General features: G+C 42.8%; 1 protein-coding gene and 1 pseudogene across 1 annotated transcript; one reads left to right on the top strand and one right to left on the bottom strand.

Moving 5' to 3' along the window:
- Positions 1-8,661: 8,661 nt before the first annotated feature.
- Positions 8,662-9,665, bottom strand: LOC114704913 (annotated as a pseudogene).
- A 7,400-nt stretch (positions 9,666-17,065) lies between these two features.
- Tmco2 (transmembrane and coiled-coil domains 2) lies at positions 17,066-20,540 on the top strand. The gene is made up of 2 exons (XM_028886411.2): positions 17,066-17,399; positions 20,141-20,540. The coding sequence occupies exons 1-2, from the start codon at positions 17,157-17,159 to the stop codon at positions 20,453-20,455; spliced, it is 558 nt and encodes a 185-aa protein (XP_028742244.1). The 5' UTR covers positions 17,066-17,156; the 3' UTR covers positions 20,456-20,540.
- Positions 20,541-20,964: the final 424 nt, after the last annotated feature.

Here is a 20,964-nt window from a genome sequence, read left to right as displayed (position 1 = left end):
TGGATGGGTAACCATCTTGGGAGGCCTGTGATCTGAGTATAAGAACTTCTGTGGATCTCAACCTTGGTGCACCTGTAATCCCAGCTTTTATTTGTGTATATTAGAAAACAGTGGGTGTGTTTTATTCTTTTGTTTGTTGTTTGTTTGTTTTAAAATGATCTCGCTATGAAGCCCAAGTTGGCCTTGAATTTGATTGACACCCTCCAGACTTATCCTACCAAGCACCAGGGTTACAGTCATGTGTCACCATGCCTAGCTAGTGTTTTGATCTTGTTTTAATGGTTTCATTACCTTGGCCTCTAACTCCCTAACTCCTTTAGTTGAGAATGACTTTGAATTCCTATCTTCTGCCACATCCTAAGTATACTAGAATTACAGACGTCTAGTTTACAACTGGTGCCTTTTTTTTTAACCCCTTCCTTTTTGACAAGGTCTCACTGTGCAGCCCTAGCTGGCCAGGAACTTGCTGTGTAGACCAGGCTGCCCTGGAACTCAAAAATCATTTGCCCTCTGCCTCCTAAGGGCTAAGATTAAAGGCATGTGCTACCACACTCAGCCAAGCTAAAGCCTTTTAAAATATAGATTCTATATACCCAAGGAACTGTATTTATCAATCTGAGTCTGGCATATTTCACGTTACATGATAATCTCCAACTCAACTCGATGCACCGTTCTACAAATGGGTGATTGGGAGGGCAGGTGTTCCAAAGATTTTAATAAATCACCACATAAGTGGGGTCACTGATCCATCAGGGCTGAAGAACAAGGACTTGGGAGCCTTATTTCTCCTGGTAACCCTGAACATGGGCAGAAGCAGGGCTTATAAGCACAAAACCACAAACATTTTTGCCAAGTTACAGTTCCAATTTTCACCAACTGGGAATCAAAGATTAGGGACTGACTGTGTGTTCAATCATTGTCAAGTGACAGACAATGCAAGCCTTTCAGTTCAACCAATCAGATTCATCTTTTTTTTTTTTCTGTTGTTAGGAACAGCCATAATGTTTCTAGAGAACTAAGGATGTGTAATGACTATTTCTATGGTTTAAGGAGGAGGTTGATCAGCCATTGGAAAGTTCTCAGCTCCTTCAAGTGTTTGGGAATCTGAACTTTATTTCACCCTGTAGGTAAAATGAAGTCTGAAGGCAAAATGGCAGTACTTAGGCCAAGGTACTTTTTCACCTTACTTGAATGTTACTGTGATTTCTGATGAAAACAAATTAAGAGCAATATGATTTCTTTTGATTCACAGTTTCAGAGAGTTCAGTTCATGGTTACTTGGCCTCCAGCATTTTAGCAGGATATCATGGCTGGAAGAGTATAGGGCTGGAACCAGACGTGGGGATACAACCTTTAAAGACCAGCTACTAGTAACCTACTTTTACTAGCTAGGTTCCACAACCTCCCCAAACAGCACTGCCTGTTGTGGAACGAGCATCTATTTTTTTTTTCTAATTATTTTTAATGTATAGTGATTACATTCCATCTTATTTTTTTAAATGAACATAATATTTGCAGTTGTAACCATTTTTAAGTTCACAATTCAATGGCATGAATTACATTCAAGATATTAATTACATTCATGATATTAATTACACTCATTAATTACATTGGTATTTATTACATTTGCAGTATTCATTTAGTAACTATGATATTTATTAATTACATTAATTGTATTGATTTATTACATTCATGATATTATGTCCTGATACTACTGTCCCAAATGGATGATTTGGGACACCAATAGTTTACACCATTGTGTGTATATGGCACATGTCCATTATCCATTTGTCCATGATTGATTCCATAGTTTGGCTGTTGTGAATAGTGTTACAGTAAACAAGGGCGAACAGAGATTCCTAGTATATGTTGAGTTTGATTCACAGCCATGAGTGCTAAACCGGAGCCTTTGGTAGTCAGTTGTTTGTTTTTGCCTGTTTTGTTTATTGTGGCAGAGTCCTGTGCTGTCCCCAAGGGGGCAAGTAGGCACAGAGTCACTGATACAGACTCTGGGAGGATGTTGAAACACGCTAAGTTTATTCAGAAAGAAGCAAGCCTTATAAACCCATCACTCCACCTCAGGGGAAGGTCTGATGAATGCATCTGCTGGTGTGACGTGGCTGCCTCTCATTGGTCTAGGTCATCTCGGATCATATCTCAGCTACTGTTGCTAAGGCCCTTAGGCAGACCTATGTTGGCTCTTAGGAAGTATCTCATTACCAGGCTGGCTCTCTTTACTGGTTTGGGCTGGTTGGCCCTCAGGTTTGTTAGAGCTGAGTCATCCTACAATTTATGTATATAATATTTTTAATTTGTTCTTTGGGAATTTAGTACAGGTAGGTATACTATGTATTTTGTAACCACTCCCCTACTCCCTTCTCTAGCTTCCCTCAAATCCTCCTTCCTGTTTTCATGTCCTCTTTTTTCCCCCTATATCCTATTGAGTCCAGTTAGTACTACCCTTATGCAGGTGAGTATGGGACCATCCTCTGGAGCATAAACACCCTACTAGTAACTATATCCCCAAAGGAAAAAGAGCCTCCCCTTGTAGCCATCAAGTGCCAATAGCTCCTCACCCTTCATGGCTTTAGGGTTTTGAGATGGATTTTAACTATGTAGCCCAGCTGTCCTCAAAACTTAAAATCCCGAGTCTGGAATTACATAACATACTGATATGCCTGGGTCTTTGTTTCTTTTGAGACTAGCTCTAGCTGGTCTGAAATTCCTAGACCAGCCTGGCCTGGAACTCAGAGAGATCCCATGACTCTGCCTCTTGGTTGCTGAGATTAAAGGTGAAAGCTAACAAGAAAACATGTGCCATTCTTTGCGGCTATTCTTAGTTTTGTTTGTTTAATTTTGAGAAATCAAAACACGGATTTCCATAGTGACTGAACTAACTTACATGCCCACCAGCAATATATAAGGGTTCATCTTACCCAGCCTCTTCTCCAGCACTTGTTTTTTTGTTGTTGTTGTTGCTTTTCATTTTTGATCATTGCCTTTCTGACTGTGGTGAGATGGAATCTCCATGTAGTTTTGATTTGCATTTTCCCAGTGGCTAAGAATACTGGATTTTTTTAAAAAATTTTTATTTATTATGTATACAGTGTTCTGTCTGCATGTATGCCTGTAGGCCAGAAGAGGGCACCAGATCTCGTTAACAGATGGTTGTGAGCCACCCTGTGGTTGTTGGGAATTGAACTCAGGACCTCTGGAAGAGCAGTCAGTGCTCTTAACCTCTGAGCCATCTCTCCAGCCCCAAAATACTGGATTTTTTTCATGTAATTACTCGTCTTGTACTTTTGAGAATTGTTAAGTTCAGTTGCCATTTTATTAGTTGAATCATCCTTTGATGTTTAGTATTTTGAGTTCTTTGGGGAGGGGTGTTCAAGACAGGGTTTCTTTGTGTAGCCTGGAACTCACAGAGATCCACCTGCCACTGCCTCCCAGGTGCTGGGATTAAAGGCTGCTTCAAGCCACAGGAAAATGTAATTGGAATTCAGCTACTATCACAAAAGCTACTACTTGGAAAAGTCAAGGACTTTTGCCTTAAGCCTTGGCTTAAGAAGTCTTCATGATATATTAGCTTATATATATATGTTAGCCGATTCCTGCAGTGATTTCCTTGTATGCTATGTACACTTCCAAGAACTCATAACAGTATATTTTATCTGAAATACCTATCAAGCATCCAAGGCCAAATGATCTCCTGAATTAAGTTAAATTAAGCTCAGACTCTCCTTTCTTATATAGCCTTAGTGGTATTTATACTAACATTACAGACTCCTAACATTTATCTAACCACCTCTAGGAATGTGGTTTGAGCACATAAATTCCCTTTTTCTGATATTAACCGATTTTTAGCTTTTAGTTGACCTCCTTTATCATTCCCCTTTTGGGTTGTAAAAGAAAGCCTGATGGTCACTGCCTGGGGAAAACTCTTGTCTGCCTTTATGACCCTGTAAGAATTCAAACCTGGTGACCTTGCTTTAGCTAGAGCACTGCTATTGCATGGGTATAGAACTGTAAACCTCAGAGACTTAGAGAGATTTTTGAGGATTTTGACTGGAGAACTAGAAGAATGAGATGGGAGATGAGGAAGAGCCAGATGGGTAAGAATGAGATGAGAAAGACTAAGATGGGGCAGAACTAAGAAGAGAGAATTAAGATAGAACTTAGAGGGGACAGCAGATAAAGGTAGAGAGAAATCAGGCAAGGAAGGAGCTAGGCACGAGAGCAGAACTGAAGCTGTGTAGATTGGATTTTATCCCAGAGGAATAAAGTAGACAGACAAAAGAGCTTGGTGTACTTAGATTCTTTTCCTGAAAATAATTCTTGCCATTTGTAGTTTCTCTTCTGGGCCCCTGGGAAGAAATTTTTAAGACTGGTCCTTAATATTCGAGAAAAGGTATGTGACACCACTGCCAGGTCAATTTTTAAAGTTCTTTATATATGCCGGTTATTTATTCCCCTATTGGATGAATAGCTGGTGAAGTTTTTTTCCCATTCTATTGCTTCACTCTGACACAATTCCATTTGTTGATTTCCTGCTATTTTTTTCTTTTTCTGTTTGGTATTTGGAGACAGGATCTCATTACATAGCTCAGGATGGCCCACAACTCTCCCTCCTGCACTCTGTCAGAGCAGTTGCTCCTCTTCGGTTCACACCTCTCCATGGACTATGGTGCTCTTGGCACACTACTGCTCTATGCCCTGTATATATAGCTGTCCTAGAAAGTCTAGCCTACTCTACTTGTCCTGCCTAGTCTAAACCTCAAGAATGACAGATTGTATTTGGAATTCTGAAACCCCTTCAAATTAACAAAGCAGGATAAGTAGAAGAGTTTAAAACCTTTAAATGGAGCTGAGGATATAGCTCAGTGGTAGAGTACTTGCCAAGCAAGCTCAAAGCCTTGGGTTCAATCCTCAGCACTATCTAAAAGCAAGATATATTTGTCAGATTTAGTCTGAGCCAGTCACAGTAGCACACTCCATCAATCCCAGCACTTGAGAGGCAGAGGCCAGCCTGGTTTACATAGCAATTTTCAGTCCAGGCCAGGGCTGTGTAATGACCTTGTCTCAAACAAGCAAACCAAAATCAGATTCAGTCTAGAAGAAAAAAAAATCATAGATCTGAGAAAGTTTCCTAAAATTTAAAATGCCAAGTATTTACTGTGTGTATATACATGCTCAGTCAGCCTCTGGGTAAGATGGTGTTGAATGGGATGTTTTTATTTTCTAGCATCCTGCTAGTGAGCCTGATAGACTCATATGAGACAGAACAACATAGATGGAATGGAAAGTTGCACAAGAAATGATATGGGAGGCCTGGAGAGATTGCTCAGTGGTTAAGAACACCGGCTGCTTTTCCAGATGGACCCAGGTTCAATCCCCAGCACCCACATGGCAACTCACAACTGTCTATAACTCCAGTTCCAGGGGACCTGGCATCCTTACACAGACATACATGCAAGCAAAACACCCATGCACATAATTTTTTTCAAGACAGGGTTTCTCTGTGTAGCTTTGGCATCTTTCCTGGAACTCACTCTGTACCCCAGACTGGCCTCGAACTCAGAGATCTGACTGCCTCTGCTCCTGAGTGCTGGGATTAAAGGCATCTGCCGCCACCGCAAAATAAATTATTTTTAAAAAATGGTGTGGGAACTAAAGTGTGTTTCAATGTGAAGGCACTGTGGAGACAAACCTGAGTCAGAGGTTAGCCAGGCAGAGAGAGGACAATCCGAATACATGCCAAGGCTTTGTGTGTGATGCAGCAGCTTTATCAGTGATGTGGACACAGTTTGGAAAAAATAAATGGGAAAGAGGGGAAGGTTGGGTAAGTAATAGGGGCAAGTACTATGACTGGCTGTGCTCCATGTCTGGGTGAGGATTTTCTTTGAAGGCTCAAAAAGCATGTGTTGCTTGCATCAGTCCTACAATGGAAGGTGGAAGATGACAGCAGTCTGGTTAGTGACTGGGAGGCTGGCACCGAGGAGCTGAAATGCCTCATAGCAATAATCAAACCTTCACCATTGAAAGGTGTGTTCCCATAAATGTCACTCTTAATAATCACCCTCAGCTACCTGTGTGGGATGAGTTCTTTGCTTTTTGCTTTTTATTTAAATCAGCTTTATTTAAGAATTTCTAACAGTGACAACTCTTACACAAAGCATTCAAGCACAGGAAGGGCACATCCCCAGCAAGCAGCATTCTTGTGGGTAGCTAAAGCATGTGTGACACCTGAGCATGCTGGTGAACCCTGCTTCCAATTCATTGTCACACCACAAGACTCACCCAGGTTCTCAGCCCATCAGCTTCAGTTTACACTCCCACACTTTCAGATCAGTCACAGGACACACAGCATACAGCATCCACAGCATTTGCCCCGGGGTGGAGTGGGGGGGGGGTATAAATACCATTTCATATAACACATTCAACTGAAGTAGGTTTTCCAAGAGCAAGGTTCCAACAGAGGTGGTTGTCCTTTGATTTTAAGTTATTTCCTATCATTGCTGTTTACACACTCTCAGGAAAGCTGTAAGATCCAATGACATCAAGTTTCTGCCACACTCTCCTTTTCTTACTCATATAAGCCGTTCATGCCTGGACAGCACCATCAATCCCACGCAGGGTTTCAATAAACTGTCCTCTGGTTCCGTATCACAGCCTTGCTGTGCTGTGGGATGTTCTGTATGTCCTGTGGGAGCCCTTCTTGGGTTGTGGCGTTACCCAGCAGGTCCGTATAGAGGATGATTAGGACCATGGGCCTGAGTGCAGGTGTCTGAGATGGTCTGCATTTGGGTGTGCTGGGGGATGGTCTGTATGTCAAGTTGCTCTGATTGGTCAATAAATAAAACCTGATTGGTCGTGGCTAGGCAGGATGTATGGGCAGGACTAGGCAGGATGTATGGGCGGGACTAACAGAGAGGAGAAATAAAAGAACAGGAAGGCAAGAGACACTGCAGCCTCCGCCATGACCAGCAGCATGTGAAGATGCCGGTAAGCCACCAGCCACGTGGCAAGGTATAGATTTATGGAAATGGACTAATTTAAGCTATAAGCACAGTTAGCAAGAAGCCTGCCACGGCCATACAGTTTGTAAGCAATATAAGTCTCTGTGTTTACTTGGTTGGGTCTGAGCGGCTGTGGGACTGGCGGGTGACAAAGATTTGTCCTGACTGTGGGCAAGGCAGGAAAACTCTAGCCACATTGCTGTCATAGGGTAGACACAACTCCATGAAATACAGAGGAGCAGGTGAAAATGGAGCACCCATAGTGATGAATTCTTGGGTGAGAAAACACGCAGGAGTGTTCCCATGGCACAGTATGCACAGCCCTGCTGTCCTTGAAGTCTGTGAAGAAAAACAACCACAGGAACCAAATGCAATGACACCATGATCTCCCAAAAGGAGATTTTACTAAAGGGAAAAAAAATCCATAGGGTGGGATTCAAATTAAAATAAAATAACACAGTTCTAATCCATGCTTTCCACGTTGGGCATGCCGGGGAGTCACAAGTCCAAGGGTAGAATATTTCTTAGAAGCCTAAGGCAGATGGTAGTGTGTTGGTTTACCAACCAGACACACAGCAGCTTACTTTCAGCCACTCAGTATTTTGGCCCTTTATGTAACAACACAAGATTCCTTGATCTCTTCCTCTTTTCCCAAAGAAAAAAGTCAAAAAGTACTACTGAGTATACTCCACACTAAGCAAACAATTTTTTTAAAATTACTACATATGTTTTTACAAAGAGCTTTCTGTGAACTTAGAAATTTTTGAATTCCCACCATTCTATGAATGGTGCTCAGTCCCAAGTAAACACACAGAGGCTTATATTAATTACAAACTGTATGGCCTCTGGCTCAGGTTCATTATTAACTAGCTTTATAGCTTAATCCAACCCGTTTCTGTTAATCTATGTATTGCCATGTGTTTCATGGCTTTACCTGTGTCCCGTTACATGTTACTCCTCACTCTGCCTTTCTCCTCTCACTGTCTCTCTTGGATTTTCCCACAGGGCTCTCTTCTGCCCTGCCGTAGGCCAGTGCAGCTTCATTTATTAGACAATAGGAGCAACACATATTCACAGCATAGAGAAAGACATCCCACAGCAGTCACTGCTGACATTCTGCAGCCAGAAGATAGAGACTCTGCATTTGAGCCAAAGCCTCCTCAGAGACAAAGCCACTGTCTGACCCTGCATTTGATGCCAGCCCCTAACCAAGACAGGCACCAGATTTAGCACCACTCTAGGAGCTACTTACAGAACCAAAGGTTGATTTGGCTCCCTCTGCATGCTGCCCAGGTTTTGGTTATTACCTGATGAGCCTGACTGCTTCTCAACTGGCCAACACACCCATCCTACACCCAACAAAGCCCATCACTGCTGTATTGATGCTCAGGGTTCCAAAGTTCCTCCCTTCACCCCATATCACCACCCCAGTTATTTCCCAAGCCAACTCCACCCTCTCAACTTCTACCAAACCCACCCTGATCCCCGAAGCCACCTGAGTTACCACCAGATCTTCCACTTCCTTCTGTTTACTGCTGTTGGGTTGAGGCTCAGGTTGCATGTAGGCTCACGGATTCCTTTCTTTATCAAGTCCTCTCCACAGGGACTACATGGCCCTATCACAGCAGATGTGACAAAGGCCCTGGATGATTTGAGAATGAAGACATCCACCACATCTCTGTGCTGACGGTACTGAGCCCTTCCACAGTGGTGTCCGCTATACAACACCTGACAAATATATGCGCCCTACAAAGGCTTGTCTGGGCTTTGCTTGGAGTTTGGAAGTTTGCCATCACACCATTGTACATCCATCACACGTCACTAGAACATTACTTCCTCGTGGGCTTCATAGTCCATAAGCTAAATAATGTCAAATCCCTTTGATGGATTTGTTTTAAGATCTTTCTTGACCTGCACCATGAGAACTCCAAGAGTACCAAAAACAAGATCCTGTTCGCTTGTCCATGGCATCTCAACACCCTGAAATCAGGTGTTTTTGGGCTTCTCTATCCACTTTAACTTCAAAGAAGCATCTCTCTCCTCCATTTTCCTTGGTGTCTTCGAGGCAGATGACAATATAGACTGAGTTCCCCAGTGAGCGTCAGGGCCACGCAGAACTGCCAGCTTGACAGCCTCTGACACCGAGGCACTCGATTCCTGTAGCGCAGGCCACATTCCCCTGGAAACTGACTGTAACCATAGACAGAAGACCTGTCCTGTCATAGCTAGGTGTGGTGGCACATGCCTTTAATCCCATCACTCGGGAGGCAGAAGTCCAAGGATCTCTAAGTTTAAGGCCAGTCTAGTTTACATAGTAGGTTTCAGGTCAGCAAGAGCTACGTAGTGATACCTTGTTTAAAAACCAAAGTCGGGCTGTGGTGGCACATGCCTTTAATCCCAGTACTCAGGAGGCAGAGGCAAGTGGATTTCTGTGAGTTTGAGGCCAGCCTGGTCTACAATGTGAGTTCCAGGACATCCAGGGCTGTTACACAGAGAAAACCTGTCTCGAAAAACCAAAAAACAAACAAAACCCCAGACATGTCTCATCATCTTATGGTATTTAATGGGCTCATCATTCCCATCTTCTGCTACCTGATTATGTTCAGACATCTTTACTTAGTTCTCCACTAGCCTATTGCTAGGAACCACAATGAGAAACTGAGGCAGCAAGGAATCTGGAAATCCTTTGCCTTGAGATGGCCTGTGCTCTCCTGTCTCACCCTCCCAAGTGCTGAGGTTATGGGTGTGCTGGCATGATTCTTTTACAAAAAAAAAAAAAAAAAAAAAAAAAAAGACGTTGATGACGACGACGACAATGACGATGATTGTGAAGGAACACATGAGCCACAGCATATGTGGAGGCCAAAAGACAACTTTGCCAACTCACCCCTGCCCTGCCCACCTTTTTTTTTTTAATTTTTATTCAAGAAAGGGTTTCTCTGTGTATTGACTGTCGTCCTAGAAGTCACTCTGTAGACCAGACTGGCCTCCAACTTAGAGATCTGCTTGCCTCCACCTCCTGAGTGCCACCATGCCCAGCTTCTTCTTCTTCTACATTTATGTGGTTATGGGAATCAAAGTCAGGTCACCAGACCTGCGCAGCGAGGGCCCGTACCTGCTCAGCCATCTCCCCAGCCCCCAGCTGCCATTCTTTAATGCTTTCAGGCCTGTGCTTGCCCTGTTACAGTCACATCTCAGGTCTTATCGGGGTTACTCCTCGCTAGAATGGATTCCATGGTCAGTCACTTGTAGACAGTGAGTTAACACATCAGTCTTTTTACCTCCTCTTGTGGGGTATCCACCAGAGGAAACTGCGCTGACGTGGGTTTGAGCCAATAGAAAGTTGTTATTAGTCAGCCGGTGACTACACACGGTGTTTGGGATGCCGGTACAGCCCCAAGCCTTTCTCAAGGTGAGCTTTATTTTTTTTTTTTAATTTATTTCTTTTTGTGTGCTTACATGTACATCTGTGTGAGGGTATCAGGTCTTCTGGAACTGGAGTTACAGACAGTTGTGAGCTGCCACATGGGTGCTGAGAATTGGACCCAGGTCCTCCGTAAGAGCAGCCAGCACTCTTAACCACTGAGCCATCTCTCCAGCCCCCTCAGGGTGAGCTTTTTAGCACAAAAACCATGTCCTGAGTTGACCTACTTCGGTTAACAAGGACAGTTAGCCTGAAGCAGAACTACAGCAGTTAAAAAGGAAGGGTAGTGCGTTTAGAGATTTTCCCAGAACTGTGCACTTTGATGGATTAGGCCTTTGTTTTAGTTCTGACAGGTGGTGATGCAGTCTACATGCTGAATTTTACAGACTGACCGGTACCTCCATCATGGAGTCAGTTGTGCTGAGCTCTGAGGGCCTGTTACAAATCCTTCAGTCATTTTATTCTGAAATAGACTCCATCTGCAGCAGCAGCATCGACCCTCATGCGCCCTTGGCAATTCAAGAACCTTACCCTCCCCTCTCACCCTGCTGCAGAGACAGTATTTCCTTTCTTCCTCAGCCACCAGGCCTCTCTGTTCCTGCTCTCTGCCTCTGTCAACTCAAATGGATAAATCAGAGAGCCTACCATGTCTGTGCCTCTACCTGTATGTCAGTCAATATCTTTTACCAATAATATTTGTCATAACCTTTCATTTTTAATATGTTAACTTTGTTTGGGTAAAAATAGTAAATATTTTTAATTTTAATTTTAATTGTGTGTGTGTGTGTGTGTGTGTGTGTGTGTGTGTGTGTGTGTTTTATTTTCGGGTGTGTCTGTGCACTGTGTGTGTATGCAGTGCCCATGATGGCCAGAATGGGAAATCAGATCCTTTGGAATGGGAGTTACAAATGGTTACAAGCCTGCATGTACATCTCTTCAGCCCTCAGCTGACCCTCTTTTTTGTTTGTTTGTTTGTTTGTTTTTGAGACAGGTGCTATGGGATGTCTTTCTGTATGCTGTGAATATGTGTGGCTCCCATTGCATAATAAATAAAGCTGTACCTAGGATGTACCTAGGATGTACCTAGGGACCCTAGGATGACTGTGGCTTATAATAAGTTTTGGTTTTACTCAACCACTGGGCAAGCCTCAGTGAAACATTTCACTATTAGGATAAGAATTTGTAGGCCGGGCGGTGGTGGCGTACGCCTTTAATCCCAGCACTCGGGAGGCAGAGCCAGGCGGATCTCTGTGAGTTCGAGGCCAGCCTGGTCTACAGAGCGAGATCCAGGACAGGAACCAAAACTACACAGAGAAACCCTGTCTCGAACCCCCCCCCCCCAAAAAAAAGAATTTGTACTGTATTAAGCTGATAATAGAAAAATAAATAAAAAATAGATAGATAGATAAATAAATAAGTAAATAAGAAAAGGGGGGAGGAAGATATGGATCAATGGGGAAAGTGCTTAATGCATAAGCATAAGGACCAGGTTTGGATCATGTAAAGCCAGGCACAGGAGTGCACATCTGTAACAGCAGAGCTGCACATCTGTAACAGCGGAGCTGCATGCAGCAGAGACAGGAGGTTCTGTTAATCCCAAAGATGGGATGAGAAAGACCACCGACCCAAATCATCATGGCCAAATTAATTAAAGTAAGCAATTAATTAAAAATAAATAAATATATAATAAAGCTGTTTTGGCCTGTGGCAAGAAAGCTTATAGCCAGGTGGGAAATCCAAGCAGAGATACAGAGAGAAGAAGGACGGAGTTCAGAGAGACCCCAAGGAGCAACAAGATGCCAGCAGACTGGTAACACCATGGCCACCTGGCAACATATAGATTAAAAGAAATGGAGTTAACTTATAAGAACTAGCTAACAAGAAGCCTGACCCATACAGTTTGTAAATAATATGAGCCTCTGTGTGTTTACTTGGGACCAAGAGGCTGCAGGATTTGTGTGGGAGAGATTTGTTCTGACTGTGGGGCCAGGCAGGACTGGAGAAACTTCTGGCTACAGACAGGATTTCTCTGTTTAGCCCTGACTGTCCTGAAATTCACTCTATGGACAAAACTGGCTTTGAACTCAAGAGATCCACCTGCCTTTACCTCCAGGGGGCTGGGATCAAAGGTGTGTACCACCACTACCCGGCTAAACTGACCCTTCTTTATTGTGCTTCTGTTCCTCTTGTTGCAAACTTTTGGATTCTTGCATTCTTGCTTGTCTTGTTTTTCAAAATATGGAACACTTCACAAACTCTCCTGTCATTCTCGGATGGGGCTATGTGCTATCCTGATCACTTTAGTGTGTATGCTGCCCAAGCAAGTACTCTGTCTAATCTGGCCGCACAGTTTATTCTAGTTGCATGTGAACTACCTTAGCTCATGTCACTCTTTGGGGGAACTTGCTGATTAGATAGGTACTAGGCAGGAAATTGCCGATCTAGTAATGTTGTGTGGGTTACAGTACAGCATGTACTGTAGAGAACTTTTATTTGTTCTTAATGCAAATCTCGTGAAGGAGGTGGAGTCCCTTTCTGTAAACACATGAGCAAATGAGGCACAAATATGTGATCAGACTTTGAAACAGTGACAGGAAGTAAAGCCCATTATCATGAATAATTAATATGTGCTAATAAAAAACTTTCTAAAGGAAACCCCAAAAAGAAAGGAATTCTACAAAATGACTTAGAAGTAACTATTTTCTGTACTTATCAAGAAAGCCTGGAGGGGTCCCTGCAGGTATCAAACAGGGAAGGGAACCTCGAGAAGAGATAAGAATGAAAACCCTGTGCAGATTGACTTCGTCAACCACTGTCAGGCGGTGCCCTGCCAGCAGATTTAAAAGACAGTGTAGTTTGGGGAAAGGTATCCAGGCAACACTCAGTCCAATTCTAGGTGCACAATAAAGCTTAAGGAGTGACTACCCCATGAGTGTGGGTTCTGTAGCTAAAAGGCTTAGAATCTGGTGTAGTCTGTGACCTATAACATAGAGGTCAGTAGGCCATGAAGTACCTGGGACAGTTCCCCTAAGGATGGGTAATGTTCTAGGGAGAGGAGAGTCTGGAAAAACCCATTCTGGGAAAACCGGGTAACATCTGTCTCTATAGTAAAAGGTAGATGAGGTCTGCCTCTACAGATAGCAAAAAGGTCACCAGGTTGTTAACAAAATCCACTCCTAGCCTACTGGGCAGGAAAATGGGTATCTTATGTCCTCCATTGAGAAGAGGTCCCTGTGTGTTTAACATTTCTGGTTTTTCTTAATGTTTCTCTGTGAGTACAAGGACCTTCATGCCCCCAACATCTCCTCCCTTCTAATTTAAAAAAAAAAAAAAAAAAAAAAAGCCGGGCGGTGGTGGCGCACACCTTTAATCCCAGCACTCGGGAGGCAAAGGCAGGCGGATCTCTGTGAATTCGAGGCCAGCCTGGTCTCCAAAGTAAGTTCCAGGAAAGGTGCAAAGCTACAAAGAGAAACCCTGTCTCGAAAAACCAAAAAAAAAAAAAAAAAAAAAAGAAAAAAAAAGAAAAGAAAAAAGAAAAAGAAAAGAAAAAATAGTGTCTGTAATAGAGGCCTGAGTTGAATGCATTGCCTCTATAGCTATTCTAATTAACACAGGCAAGCATAAGCAAATTATAATAAAAGCTAACAGACCACTGGGGAAAGGGGAATGCCATCCTCAGTTCAACATCTCTTGATTAATTCCTGCTAATATTTTTGCTGTGAACCAAATGGGTGTAATATGGCCTATTCCACATAAAGCTTTATGAACGGTCCTTAGCATGGCAAAACAATGTCACACTGTCTCCTGTCGTAGGTGCGTCTTTTACTGCCCCTGACAAAAGGCATTTGGATTCTGCATTGACAGGAGTTAGCCTGCACTATGGTCATTACCATAGCAGTATCACTGTGAGGCCAGTCCTTGTTATTTCCCCCAAGTCTCAGCTTGTTAAGTTAAAGTTCTGATGTTTCCCAACTTCTCAGCTTACTCCCCCTCTTGGGACATCACCTCTTGATGGATTTGTCTTCTGCCTTCAGATGTTTCATTGTCCTGTGCTCTCTGGATGTCCTGGGCAGATGCATCAAATCAGGAGCCACCTGAGACCTTGTTTATTTTCTGAAAAGACATAAGCATAACCTCGCCCCAGTGTTAGAATGCCTGTCTCTTTTTTTTTTTTTTTTTTTTTTTTTTTTGGTTTTTCGAGACAGGGGTTTCTCTGTGTAGCTTTGCGCCTTTTCCTGGAACTCACTTGGTAGCCCAGGCTGGCCTTGAACTCAGAGAGATCCGCCTGCCTCTGCCTCCCAAGTGCTGGGATTAAAGGCATGCGCCACGACCGCCCGGCTTTGTCTCTTTCTTTTTATTTAGCATAGACTTTAGGTGTGTCTCCTTTAGGGCAAATGCTTTTGGGGAGCAGAAAAAGCATTAATTAATTAAGTATCTGGTGATGTCATTCCACAATAGCTTGACCCTGTGAATAGTAAGGGATTTTAGTAACATGATTAATATTAAAATTTTAATTTCTCAAATCATTTGCTAGCATAAGTAAGACCTGCCTTAGGGTTTCTGTTTCTGTGAAGAGACACCATGACCATGGCAACTCTTATAAAGGAAAACATCTACTGGGGGTGGCTCACTTATAGTTCAGAGCTTCAGTCTATTGTCATCATGGTGGGACATGGTGGCTTGCAGGCAGATGTGGTGCTGGAGAAGTAGCTCAGAGTCCTACACCTTGCAGGCAACAGGAAGTGAACCGAGCCACTCAGTGGTATTGAGCATATAGGACACCCCAAAGCCCACCTCCACGCTGACACACCTCCTCCAACCAGACCACACCCACACTGGTGCCACTCCCTGTGAGGTTATGGGGGCCAATTACGTTCAAGCCACCACAGGACCATTATCATTTTTTTTTTTTAGTTGTAATGGGTCCTAGAAAGGAAATGGATAAAGAGCTATTTGACAAAGTTAAGTTTCTGATATGATACAATGGTATTTCACTGGAGTTTCCAGGGCCCCATGCCATCCTGGGGCTGTGCTGTGTAGCTGACTAGTCAGGGAGAGACATGGTGCAGGCCTGTAGTGCACTTTAAGTGCAGGTCTTTGCATACCTGACAGCAGAGAATTCCAAGACACAGACAGCCATATTTTCAGATGTCCATTCATTACTAATTATGCATCAGAAGTTTAGAATACTGTGTAAAATTTGTCTTTAATAAAGGACAGGCTCTCGTGAGCCTCCTTTAACTTCCTCTCTTGCCACAGTCTGATCTTTTATCAGACCAAGGGAAGGCATAAAACTAGGAAACAAACAAAACTCATGCAGTTGACAGTGGTCTTTAACTTTTAAAGATTTAAACTTAAGGCTTTTAAGATTCAGTATCTTTAAATTTTAGGACAATTTTGGTTATGAGCTAAAGAATACCTTTTTACTAGGTAACAGAATATTTAGAAGTACCTGAGAAATAATCATAGAAAACCCTGCAGTGCAAAACAATTTTATTTTTCTATGCAAGCATGAAAGTACCTATTCAAATGATATTATAAATGAAAAAAAATTGTGAACAATATCAAAATGTAACAGTTCCATGGAAGAAGATTTTTTGTTTTGTTTGTTTTTCAAGACAGGGGTTCTCTGTGTAGCCTTGGCTGTTCTGGAGCTTAGACTGTAGACCAAGCTGGCCTGCAATCTACAAAGTGAGTTCCAAGACATACAGACCTGTTACACAGAGAAACTTTGTCTGTCTCAAAAACAAAAACAAACAAACAAACAAACAAACAAACAAAAAAGCCCTTTCTAAATGTTATCTCCTTCAAATTTCTCTCAGCCTTAATGTACTTGGGCTTTCTTGTTCAGAAAAAAAGTAACTGCTACCCTGTGTGGAAGTACTGAAAATGTTCTCTATGGGAACTATCTAAGAAGTACTGATGTGGCCATTAAGAACACTGGCTACTTTTTTAAAGGACTTGGATTGGATTCCCAGTACCTACACGGTGGCTTACACATCTGTAACTCCAGTCCCAGGGGACCCAGTGCCCTCTTTTGGCCTATGCCGGCACATGGTGCACAGATATACATGCAGGCAAAACACCCATCCACGTTAAAAATAAATAATAATCAGGCTGATCAAGCAAGCCACGAGGAGCAAGCTAATAAGCAGCATGCCTTCATGGCCACCACTTCAGTTCCTTAAGTTTCTGCCCTGACTTCCCTCGATGACTAATCTGCTGGGTGAAATAGCCCTTCCCACCTCCGCTTGCTTTTGCTCATGTTCTTTATCACAGCAATAGAAACCAAATGAGGACAGCTACCATGGCCTGTTTCTGTAGTGCTTGGGGTCAAACCTTGGGCTTTGTGTGTAGTAGGCAAGAACATTAACAACCGAGCTGTACTCCTTGCCCCAACTGTCCCCATTTTGAGTGATCCTGGCTGCTTTATCAGATGAGGCAGACCCAGGGTGTTCTGTGTCAGAACCAACACTAGCTAAAGACTGGAGCAAACAGTAGGAATGAACTGAAAACACAGGCCAGCGCCTGCTTGCTCTTGAGTAAGAAGGGTCATTGGCCGAGTGGAAAGAAGCTGAGCCTTCGGAGTGGTGACATCACAAAGCACAGCTCACAATGGTTCCAGAACACCTGCGCTCCCTGAGCGCTTTCCCTAATTCATGTCTAGATTCCTGAAGCCTCTGCACATGTAGTTCCTACAGCTGTCATTTTAAAAAATGCCAACATCTCCAACGGCAACTTCTTCCTGGGACAACCTCTTAAATGCTCTTGCTCGCAGCTCGATATGGAATTGGTTACAAGCAACTTTTGTGGGAGAGACTAGTGTCCCTCCGCCAGCAAATTTGGGGATACTAGATAATCTCGCGCCAGCTGTGCAAGTCATCCTAGGGATTTTCTTTTTGGCTTTGTTGGCAATTGGATTATTTGCCTTATGGAAACGAAGCGTTCGATCAATACAGGTTGTATTCGTATAGAGAAATTTAAGTCTTTTGGGGAGGGGGGCAAGTTTTTTTTTTTTTTGTTTTGTTTTTTTGTTTTGTTTTTGTAGTTCTAAGACAGGTGGTAGTTTAGGCCGGCCTTAAACTCACTGTGGAAGAAGGGCTGGCTTCAATCTGTGGTCCTCCTGCTTCATTAATCCTCACCCCAAGCTCTCACCCTGAGGTCTGACACACACCACCATTTCCAACTAAAAAGTCAATATTGACTGACTTTCATATTGCCGTTACTCAGTTTTGTAAGTCCATGTAAAGGATCAGGGAAGGAGGGAGGTTAGTCATTGTCTCTGCCTCTCGAGCTGGTTGAAAGTATGCTGTCCTTGAAAACCTCTACCAACTAGGTTGTGAGCATAAAAACACTTTCTCATAATGGTATGTGGCTTGTCTCTATTATAAAATAGATTTGGACAAGTTCATCACTTGAGAAAGTCATCTGAGTCCAAACTTAATTGATCACTTGTCTCTGAGAGCCTACCATGTTCAAAGGATAAACACTGTGGGACAACTAGGCTCTCGTGTGTGTGTGTGTGTGTGTGTGTGTGTGTGTGTGTGTGTGTGTTTTCTTTGTATTGCCATGGATTTTTTTCTGCCTTTTCTCTTTAACTGATAGGGAATTGTGAGTTCAATCATCACAGTGCTAAGCCCCAGAAACATACAGGGCCTTTTTGGTGGAATAGAAATTTAACAGGCTGCGATTATAAGGAACATTGGGAATTTGTGTAATTTTGTCTAACCTTCAGTAACAATAGTAGCTCACCAGGCAGTAGGGGCACATGCCTTTAATTCCAGCAGGTGGATCTCTGAGTTCTAGGCCTGCCTGGTCTATAGAGTGAGTTCCAGGATAGACAGGCTACACAGAGAAACCCTGTCTCGAAAAACCATAATAATTAATAATAATAAAATAACTCATTTATAGCATGGTTCTCAGTGTTTGGGGAAATCTTAATAACTCCTTATTTTCACATGAGAAGTGAAGAAAGTGAGGTGCACAAAGACTCAATGGAAATTTAAGTAGATAAATTTAAAGAGGGCTTTTGGTTTGTTTTGCTTTGTTAAGAAGGACCCCTGGAGCGTAGGCTGACCTCAGATTCGCTAGATAGTGAAAGCTAACACTGGACCCTTAGCTCTCTCATTCGACCTCTCAAGTGTGTGAATTATAGACAGTCATGAGGATGAGAGCTTTCTTAAAGGTCTGTTTGATAAGTATACAGAGAAGCTATTACTGGATCGTTTTATAGCTTTTCCATTTAGGAATCATGGTTGAATGCACATTCAAGTTCAAGTTCAGAAAGCGCTGCATAATAGGCAGGCCAGGGATTATCATGGCCACTTTGGAAGTGGGGTAACTTAGTTCCTGCCCAAGTTCATATGGTTTTGTTAGAGCTGGGAGAGCTGGTGTTAGAACCCAATTTTCAGGATTTCAAATTTAGTTCTTATTCAAAAGGTCATATAATAGAATCCAACAAATAACATAAGTCATCAATACAAGATTGTGTGTGTGCACACACACAAACACATTTCAGTTACTTAATACCAGAGTGTAAAATAAGATCACACACTTTCTAGTTTCGTGAAATCAGAGAGATGAGCTTTCAGACTCTTGGGCACTTGAGGCAAAATCACAAAAACAGAAATCAGATGTGGCGATGCATGACTGTAATTCTATTGTTTGGAAGGTGGGGTAGGTGATTAGAAATTTAATAGCAAGTTGGAGGGTCAGCCTGGGATACATGAGACCCTAACTCTAGAAGAAAAGAAAAAGAAAAAATGGGGGAAAGTGCGCACACAAAAAGGAGCAATACACCAGAATAAGTAGCTGTCAGGCTGCTTGGTGTACATTTTTGTGAACTATCTGCTCTGTGAACTGAGATCACTCATTGGACCTCTGCCCCATTTCCCTTGTCTGTAAAATGGGCTTAGTAGAAATGCCTTATAGGGTTGTGGTGACTTTTAAAGGAGATAGAGTGTGTAGCAAGTTTAATCCATGTGTATTCAATAAGCAGTGTTAATTGTTATAAGGAAAGAAATTTATGGGTTTGTTTTTATCCTACCAGGAATCTATTCTAACAAGTTAAAGCAATTTTCCGTTACCAATGTCTTAGTTTGGGGGACTGTTAGCTGTGATGAAACACCATGACCAAAACAACCTGGGAGGAAAGGGTTTATTTGGCTTATGCTTCCACATCACTATTCATCATGGAAGGAAGTCAGGACAGGAACTCATGCAGGACAGGAACCTGCAGGCAGGAGCTGATGCAGAGGCCATGGAGGAAACCTGCATGTAAGTGGTATATCTATATACATGCAAGCAAAGTACTCATACACATAAAATAAAATATGACTTTAAAATGTCTTTTAAAAGATTAAAAGTAGGTGTGAAGGGGCTGGGGAGACGACTCAGAGGTTGAGAGCACAGATACAGAGGACCTGAGTTTGATTCCCACTAACCACAGGGTGGCTCCCAACCATCTGTAGTAAGATCTGGTGCCCTCTTCGAGCCTGCAGGCATACATGCAGGCAGAACACTGTATACATAATAAAAATAAATCTTTTTAAAAAGTAGATGTGAAATGTTTTGTTAAAGGGAAAGCTTAGCTTAGGAATGAGGAATTGTTACTAGAAGATTTCTGTTCTATTTCGGGTGTGTAGCTGCCTGTGACTTTTCATTCACACAACCAAGTAACACTTGTCTTGTTTCATTTTAGAAAATAGTGGTGTTTGTGATCACACTCTACCAACTTTACAAGAAAGGCTCAGATTTTTTTCAGGCTTTGCTAGCCAACCCAGAAGGAAGTGGTCGCCAGATTCAAGACAATAATATCTTCCTGTCGTTGGGTCTGCAAGAGAAGATTTTGAAAAAGCTTCAGATGGTGGAAAACAAAGTGAGAGACCTGGAGGGCATGATCGTGGCCCAGAAGCCTGCCATGAAGCGGGACTGCTCCTCGGAGCCCTACTGCAGCTGCTCCGACTGCCAGAGTCCCTTACCCACATCAGGGTTTACTTCCACGTCCGAAATGTGATGGACTCCAGTCTTTTCCAGAAAAGCACTGCTTCCCTCGTGTGTGCAGTGGTGTATCAATAAAATAGAGAACTATATTGAATTTACCCTGCAGAGATCTGATTCCCTCTTCAGGAGGGCCCAGCATCTACTTGGTGGGTGGTGGAGAATGTGGAGTGATTATAGTTGAGAATGTCTCTGAGCCTGGCGACCGTGGCTTGCTGGTAAGTCATTTGCCTGGCACAGACAGGTATGGTGCTGATTCAGCAGGCCGGGGACCTTCTAGTAATGCAAGATAGCCATGGGATACCCTAGAGCTAGAGTTACAGGGAGTTGCGAGTCAGCGTGTGGGCACTAGAAATCAAACGTGGGTCCTCCCAAGAGCAACAAGTGCGCTTAAATGCTGAGTCCCTCCGTGCATCCCCAAGTGTGCTCTTCCTTTTATAAACTGTGATTTGCCTCGGCCCATCTATCTCATTAGCAGATTGGTGATAGAATTTTACCATTTATGTTGATACATTATAAAAATTT

This window comes from Peromyscus leucopus, chromosome 2, assembly GCF_004664715.2.
Source record: "Peromyscus leucopus breed LL Stock chromosome 2, UCI_PerLeu_2.1, whole genome shotgun sequence".
NCBI lineage: Eukaryota > Metazoa > Chordata > Mammalia > Rodentia > Cricetidae > Peromyscus > Peromyscus leucopus.
This window is presented reverse-complemented; position numbering and strand designations above follow the sequence as displayed.

Excerpts from the sequence above, each read along its gene's own strand:
- Tmco2 (XM_028886411.2), top strand. The coding sequence starts at position 17,157 with ATGCCAACATCTCCAACGGCAACTTCTTCCTGGGACAACCTCTTAAAT. Across the intron at positions 17,400-20,140 it reads GAAGCGTTCGATCAATACAG|AAAATAGTGGTGTTTGTGAT; the intron begins GTTGTATTCGTA and ends GTTTCATTTTAG.